The 8,049-nt window shown below is 34.6% G+C and overlaps 1 protein-coding gene across 1 annotated transcript in view; it reads right to left on the minus strand.

The window, feature by feature from the left end:
• Nucleotides 1–6,809, minus strand: part of LOC107728338 (thyrotropin receptor-like) — a 36,157-nt gene extending 29,348 nt beyond the window's left edge. The window contains exon 1 of the mRNA XM_016538477.1: nt 6,575–6,809. Coding sequence (XP_016393963.1) covers nt 6,575–6,735 — 161 coding nt within the window. The 5' untranslated portion in view covers nt 6,736–6,809. The remainder of the gene's footprint in view (nt 1–6,574) is intronic.
• Nucleotides 6,810–8,049: the final 1,240 nt, after the last annotated feature.

Below are 8,049 nucleotides of genomic sequence, written 5' to 3' on the forward strand. Positions count from 1 at the left end.
TGTGTGTGTGTGTGTGTGTGTGTGTAAAAATAGTATATCAGTCTGGTGACTAAACTAAATAAAAAATGTGCCAATGGCGATTATATTGCCAAGGTGTGCGTAGAGGGTTATTTTACATTAGATTATTAAATTTTTTGTAGTAGGCTGTTAACTGAATATACTTGCATAAACTATTATTTTCATTATTTTAAATTATTAAATAATTTTTCTATTGTATTTGTCCTATTTGTTTTTATTTTGATTGTATTACTGACAGTTTAATTATTTTCAATAATTTGAGGACTTTTTTATTTTTAACTAATGATTACCCTGGTATTCTGCTGTGATATTGAGAATTGTGAAATTTAATCTAAATTGGTCTCTAAAATGTAGATGTCATAGGAACCTTATTTACAGAAAATATATATTTGATATACAGTATATCGCTTTCTTTAAATAAATCAATCATATAAAGGTTTGGTCATGTGGCCCAATAATTGTGATAAATAATCGTGATAACAATATTGACCAAAATAATCGTGACTATGATTTCTGTCATAATCGAGCAGCCCTACTAGAGAGGTTTAGATAAAGTGGTTTGAGTTACTAATAAGCAACATTTAACCTGGTAAAAAATATTTATTTAATGTTATATTTCAATTTTATAAACATCCGTTTGGCCATTAACTTTTAAATGCATCATGCTAAAAATATGAGCAGAGTTCTCCACATAAAGACCTACGGCTGGCAGATCAACAGGCTACTTCTTTTCTCTCCAATATGATAGGAAGTTAAATTAGATGAAATATGGAGGATGTTGTTAACTGTGACAAGATGATTGAAAGGCCAGTTTACAATGATGGTGCATGTAACTATGCGACAGAGCGAAAACAGTACACTAAAAGAGTACATACTTTAAGGGCGTAGTATAAGTAGGCACATTGGGATGCACAACAGAATCCAAACACAGGAAGGAAGCATTGAACCGAAGGAAACTAAGAATACATTTTAACATAAAAGTTCTACAAAACACAAGACACAGAACCGGGATCAAGGCAACTTTGTAAATGTATACTGAATATGCATACAAGTCAAGTCACCTTTATTTCTATAAAGTTTTATACAATACAGGTTTCAAAGCAGTAGTAATACATTTTAAATCACATACCATTAGCTAAACTAAAACTCTTTCTAATACCAACAGCATCTGTCAATAACTATCACCCTTACTCTTTACACTCTTCTTTGAACCCCTTGCAGCTGCAATACGACAAATCACACAATATTTCTGGAATCCAAGCGAAACACCACAAACCCTTCTTCATCACTTCTGTCAATCCACAATCTGATTAGTGATTTTGGCAGAGTGTCAGGATATTCAGTTATCTACAAGATTCTGCTTATGAAATTAAACCGGGATGCTGAGCTAGAGCCTTGCCCATTTAAAAGCACAACCAAAACAATAAAATATTTTAGAATTAATCTCACCCAGTTTCAAAGATCTGTTTAAACCCAACCATGTCCCACTTCCACAAGATACACAAAACAGATTGAAAAGGTGGAACAATTTGCCCATATCTGTAATTCAAATTTTTATCATTGGTAAAAATGAACACACTCCCAAATATCAATTATCTTTTCTCTATGATTCCTGTCACTCCACAAATTGTACAATATCTACGTTTTACTGGGATTAAAACAAACAAAAAAAAACACTCCAAAAGCCTAAACAGTTTGGAGGACTTGGAGCAGCTAATTTCTATCGCTACTTCTAATCTATAAATCCCTGTGTCACAAAACAGAAGAATGCAACACAGGTAATCTCCAAACAACAGGATTATTGCAGGTTTTGGCAGACAAGCGATGATAGCAGGTAAGTAACTGATAAATAGGTAAATGCAGAAGCAATATCTGTTGCAGGTATTGGATCAATGGTGTTGGTGAGCAGGATACTGAAGCAGGAGCCGGTCAACTGAAGAAGGTTGGAGAGAATCGCTCAGGTAAGTTCAAACAGGTAAGTAATCCTTCAATAAACAAGACCAGACAATCACTGGATTTGAGATGTGTGCTTTTATGCAGAGCTGATAATGAGTAAGATTGATGACAGGTGAGGGTGATTGCAGAGTGAGTGCAGTTGAGCAGAAGGATGGGAATTGTAGTGCCCTTAACGGTAATTTACTGGTAATTTACCAGTAAAGACTGTATGTGTGAAAGGGGCTAATGTCCACAGTTGTTTATGAGCACTATTTATTTATTGCTCATAAGCTAAGCTTTTAAAAACTCACAGTGTACACAGGAGCCTTTGGGATCCTGGACACCAACATTTCAGAGAATATGAATCAGAGTCAGAACAATTAAAGGAGTCATATGATGCGATTTCAATTTTTCCTTTCTCTTTGGAGTGTTACAAGCTCTTGGTGCGGTAAAGATCTGTAAAGTTGCAAAGACTAAAGTCTCAAATCCAAAGATGGTATGGATATAAATGTTAGGATCATGCAGTTTTGGTATAACAGCACACAGTGAGTATATATTAGCATGGTATGTTGTTTGCTTTTGGGATCTGCTCTTGAAATCGGAAAAGGTGACAAGTTAAGTCAGACTTAACAGGTGGACAGTAAATTCTTTAAAACTATGAAATAACACAATGGAGATATAGTGACCAAAAAATCCTAAATTTAATATTATTAATACCTGAACCCCTATTTATTTACTGAAAATATCTTCTTGACTATTGTATGGTATTGTATGGTTTCAGAAGACTTAGTGCACAAGTCATATACTAATTCTATGCCACTGGAGGTTAACAGAGTCCATCCAGCTACAGTACACTTTCATTGCATGTAAAAGAGCACATTGGAGATAGCAGTGTTCCACAGACATGTGGTTGTGAAACAGCATGAGAGTATGATAATAAGTTTTATTTTAGGTGAACTAGTCCTTTAAAGCCACATAGAGATTTTCATTAAGCATATAATTATCGTTACGAAGACGGATTTGTATAGGTCACAAATTGGGAATAGAGTAAAGGTTAGAATTAAGTTTGGCATAACCTAAGGACATTCTTGGTTAAACATAAAAAGTACAGTATATAGTCATAAAGTAGATATTGGAAACTTATTAGATGAAGAGACCAAAACCGAAGGATGTAAGTCCGAAAAGACCTCCATTATAAAAAATAAGAGACTGGATAGTGCTTTACAGAGGTCTTGAGGCAATTAAAGTGTTTATGTTTAAAGTGTGGTTACTGCCTGTTTTCTCCTTGAGTGAATGGAGCAGTTCTTTGAAGTGGAAAGTCTAAACTAAATAATGTGGATTTAATCGTGGCCAAATCAAACAAATATCTCACCTGTTTTTGCTATAGAAAGGAAAATGTTGCCTCTATAACTTGTTTACACAGACTACAGCTACAACTCTAAATGGCAAAGAAAACATAATTAATAATGTTGTCAAGTTATTGTTGTTTATAAAAGCATATAAATATACTTCACTATGGTTCAATTTTCACTTGTCAGAAAAGGCCACTGATGGGTGTTTAAACAATGGGCTAATTCACAGCCCAAAGCTGGAACAGGCAGACAGACACAAAGGAGAAAAGACCACCCTGACAAATTAAACAAACTCTGTGACAGTGAACAGACCGTTACTTTACACCGCACTCCTGGTTGGCTCACCTCAACCTCAATCCAAATAATTGCACCACATTACAGCGGACACACATGTGCCAACCTCAGTCTTTAAGAAAAGCACTTGCTCAATTTGTCTTTCAAGGTGCAAAACCATGAAAGCAAACTAGGGAAATGAGTTGGTTTGGAGGAAGGTATACCAACACAACTGATGAAGGTGTTATAAGAAGGTTAGAAGAAGGTTCTATAGAAGAAGGTGTTATAAGAAGGCTACAGTCACCAAAAAAAAAAAAAGGAATTAAAAGATTTTCAAGACTTTAGTGCCATTAGTGGTACCATGCGCATTCTTATCAAACGTCATATCAATGTATCCTGTATCATGGAACACCAAAAAAATATATATCCTGTTTTGAACCACAACATTACAGGTTTATGTTCTCATCTGATAGTCTCAGTTCAGTCATAGCAATAATATTTTTGTATAATTGTCTTTTATGCCCCAGCTATGCAAGTCATGACCGTGGCAAAGGAACCAAAACTCCATCAGGAGTTACTGGTCCCATCTGGTCTATTTTTGGCTGCAGTGTATTCAAAGTTATATTTGTCTGTCCACCTCCTTTCAAGCGAGCACTCTGAGGAGGAAGGAATGTTGCGCTCCAAATTTGGGCGGCAGCCTCAATTGGCGCACTGATTTGGCGGTAATTTCATGTGATGGTGCCTGACGAGGCTAGATGGAGGAAAAATAGATAATGTAATCGAGACTGGAGAGACGAGCCATGGAGGAATGTTCTTGGATGGCTAAACAAACTGACGGAGTGTGTGGATTAGAGTATGGCATGAGGCACTAGTCAACAGAACGGAAGAGGTCATCAATGTCCTACACTGTAAAATCCAATAGTTTACCTTACTTAGATTTAATTAGTTATCTGTACTTAGTTGTTATACTTACTAGGTTTTATTAAGTTCCAGCTACTTTCAAGGCAAATAAAACAATTTACTTACTGTTTTGAGTGACACTTACTTAAAATATTCAAGTAGCCACAAAGGAACCAATGACATTAATAAACCAGTGAGAGGAAGCAGTGCACTGATATGTTGCTCAACAGAACAACAGAAGAAGAAAAGAAAAAGAGTCTTAATAGACTTTTCACCCATTTCCTCCATGTCTGCAGTTATCTTTCACTAGTTGCATTCACTCGTTTCCCAAAGTCATCTTGAATGTTGAATTTTCAATACAACTGAAATATTTGAGAGAACATCACATAAGCTGACTTCATATTCAATTGATGTTGATTTTCCTAAAATGTGTTTTTTTTTTTTTAACCATTATAGTGATTAGCGTTCCCTTAGGTTGGGCACTTGGAACTTGGTTTATGTTATTATAATTGTGTTCTTGTTAATGCAGCAATGCATCATGAAGTGAGCGTTATTTGATTTCAAGAGAAGAAAAGTAATAAATATATTGCTTTTAGAAAGTGACCTAGATTATTTTTAAAGCATTATTGTATGGTGTGTGAGTTTATTAATGAACATTTATCATAAATACCTCACAACGCTTTTAGTTGGGTTAATATATTCCTTAAATAGTGTGTGGTACTTTGCTAAAGTCACATACAGACTTAAACATTCAGCACATGAACCACAACAATGGTAACAATTAAATTTCATTTATTTTCATTAATTGCTGTGAATGTGAGTGTTGACCTTTTAAAAAAATCAGACCTCTGCAATAATTTTCTACCATGTAAAGATAAAGTACAGTACATTATGGAGTGAGAGAGATACTATGTGTAATTTTACACACATTTTTTTTTCACTTTATGCATATATGCTCAAATAAATTAGTAAAAATGTCTGATCTAAGGGTATTATCAAAAGGCTTATTTCATTATGTCTAAGAATGTTAAAACCCCCCAAATTATCATCACTTAGTTTTAATTCAACATTGAAGACAACACTGCTGTTTAGTAAACAACAATTCTTTGTACAGCAATATATAGAAAAGCCATTTTTTAATATTAAATTAAATTAAAATATTTTTTTTCTTATATAATAATAAATAAAATAGGATTCCATGCATAGCCTTTAGGGTTTGGTTGGCCAAAATCCTAATTAATATCCATGACTGAAGGTCTTGTCTGAATGTGCTGTACTATATGTTAATGATAGAAGATTATATTGCTATTAAACAGTATGTTTTTACAACATGATACACACAACACATGGGATAATTTTAGAACCTTTAGATATTAATAGATAATAATAATACATGTTTCAGTATTATTAGTACAACTAAGTCACTAGTGTTCTAACTGAATGCAAAAGTCTCAAGTCACAATATGTAATATCTATTAAGTGAAAAAACAAACAAACAAACAAAACGAAACAAAAAATAAATAAAAAGAGCTTGTGGCCACTTGGGCAGGATGGTGCCGATTTACTGAGCTGAGGATAAGAGGGTTGGATTTACCTCTGGTATCTCAAACTCAACCTCTGAAGACCTCCTTTGCTAATCTCAGTGTAGACTAATTGCAAAACAACGACGCACTTCAGCATCCCCTAGGAGAATTTAAATAGAGCAGATAGCAAAAGTCTATCTATCTATCTATCTATCTATCTATCTATCTATCTATCTATAGGCCTACATACATAAAGTGTCATGGGATTTCTATTTTAATGTTAACCTAACACATGTGCATCACAGGCCCAAGTGTAGTGTTACATTGTTATAATTGCTATAATGGTTATAATTGCTATAATTGTTTATGTTCGTTATATACGTAAACTGTATCAATTAATATCGTTCACTGTTGTTTTCGGTTAAATTGAAATAACACTTCTCGTATTAGATTTGTGAATATTATTCAGATAATTCTCTAAACCGCCAAAATAGAGGCATAACGCAAACACACACACAAGAAAGAAAGAAAGTTTAATAAAATTAAATAAATAATAAAAGAATGAATACTTACAAGAATTCTGTAACTGGGGGAAACGAAGGAATAACATCTATGCCCATGCATGAAACAGCGAAGGCTTTCCATTGGGAACACTCGCAGTTATGAGGACATGAATTCGTATATCCGATCACAAACACAAGTGACAGCATCAACATCAACATATTTGTCGCCATGATATAAAGAATAAATTTATTTTCTTCCGCTGGAAAACTGCTGTCTCTTCACTCGGTTTTAGACCATTAAATAGTGACACAAACATTGACGAACACTAAAAGCTCAAACTTGCTTGAGTGTGAGAGTCCGTGAGAGTGAGAGAGGCCGTGAGTGAGGCGGACGGCTGATGCGCCCTTGCGGTTTCTATGGGAATTGAATAGTTGTAAGCAACATCTCTCAGTTGGCCGCATATTCACAGATTTGAATTTCCCGGATCAATAACTCCTGAGCTAAACGCTGTTACTACACAAATAACACCTCTTTTCAATCGTAGTACCGTAGACAAGCAACTACAACCTAACTTTCCTCTCAACCAGCTTTCCTCCGCAGTGGGAAAAAATACATTGATCTCTGTGCGCAGGCGGTTGAGAGACAGATTCGAAGGGACCGTCTGCAAAGTGCAAAACCCGAAAAGCGTTACTACAAAAACAGTCAATAACTTCACACTGAAGTTACACACTGTACTGTCACCAAATTCAGTTCACACATCACTGCTGTCCTGATAGTTATACTACAACACTTATTTTGGAAAAATATATATTTGCATAATTATGATGATTTTTTATTATGAAAAATATTCAATAACGACTATTATGAAAAATATATTCAATAACTTAACTGTAATACACTCTACTGTCACCAAATTCAGTCCACACATCATTGCTGTCCTGATAGTTATACTGCAACACTTATTTTGGAAAAAATGTATTTTTGTATAATTGTTATGATTTATTTATTATGGAAAATATATTCAATAACTTCACTGTAATACACTGTACTGTCACCAAATTCTTTTTTTATTTTTATTTTTTATTTCTTTACAAATTCAGTTCACACATCACTACTGTCCTGATAGTTGTTGGCAGTAAAGTGTATTACAGTGAAGTTATTAAAGTGCCCCTATTATGCCATTTTTAAGGTTGCTAATATTGTTTTATGAGTCTCCTAAAACACGTTTACGTGCATGCAAGGTCAAAAAACAGTTAGTTTTCTCAGAAAATAGATTTAATTTGACCTCATTTCTAAATTATTCGTAAATGACTCGTGCGAAGCAGTTCAAAGAATCAGTCTCTCTAAACCCCGCCCATGACGGAATGACAGCCCTGAAGACTTGTCAATACATAGAAAAGATGGTATGAATTGTACCTTACCAATTCGAGCCGGAGTCTGATGATGAAACGTTTGAACTGGCTGATCGACAAGAGACTGATTCGCAAGCAGGACTGGAACAGGACGTTTCTCAGTGGTAAGTGTCAAGTGTTAACACGTTTGTG

This window comes from Sinocyclocheilus rhinocerous, unplaced genomic scaffold (assembly GCF_001515625.1).
Source record: "Sinocyclocheilus rhinocerous isolate Xijiao unplaced genomic scaffold, SAMN03320098_v1.1 scaffold277, whole genome shotgun sequence".
Lineage (NCBI taxonomy): Eukaryota > Metazoa > Chordata > Actinopteri > Cypriniformes > Cyprinidae > Sinocyclocheilus > Sinocyclocheilus rhinocerous.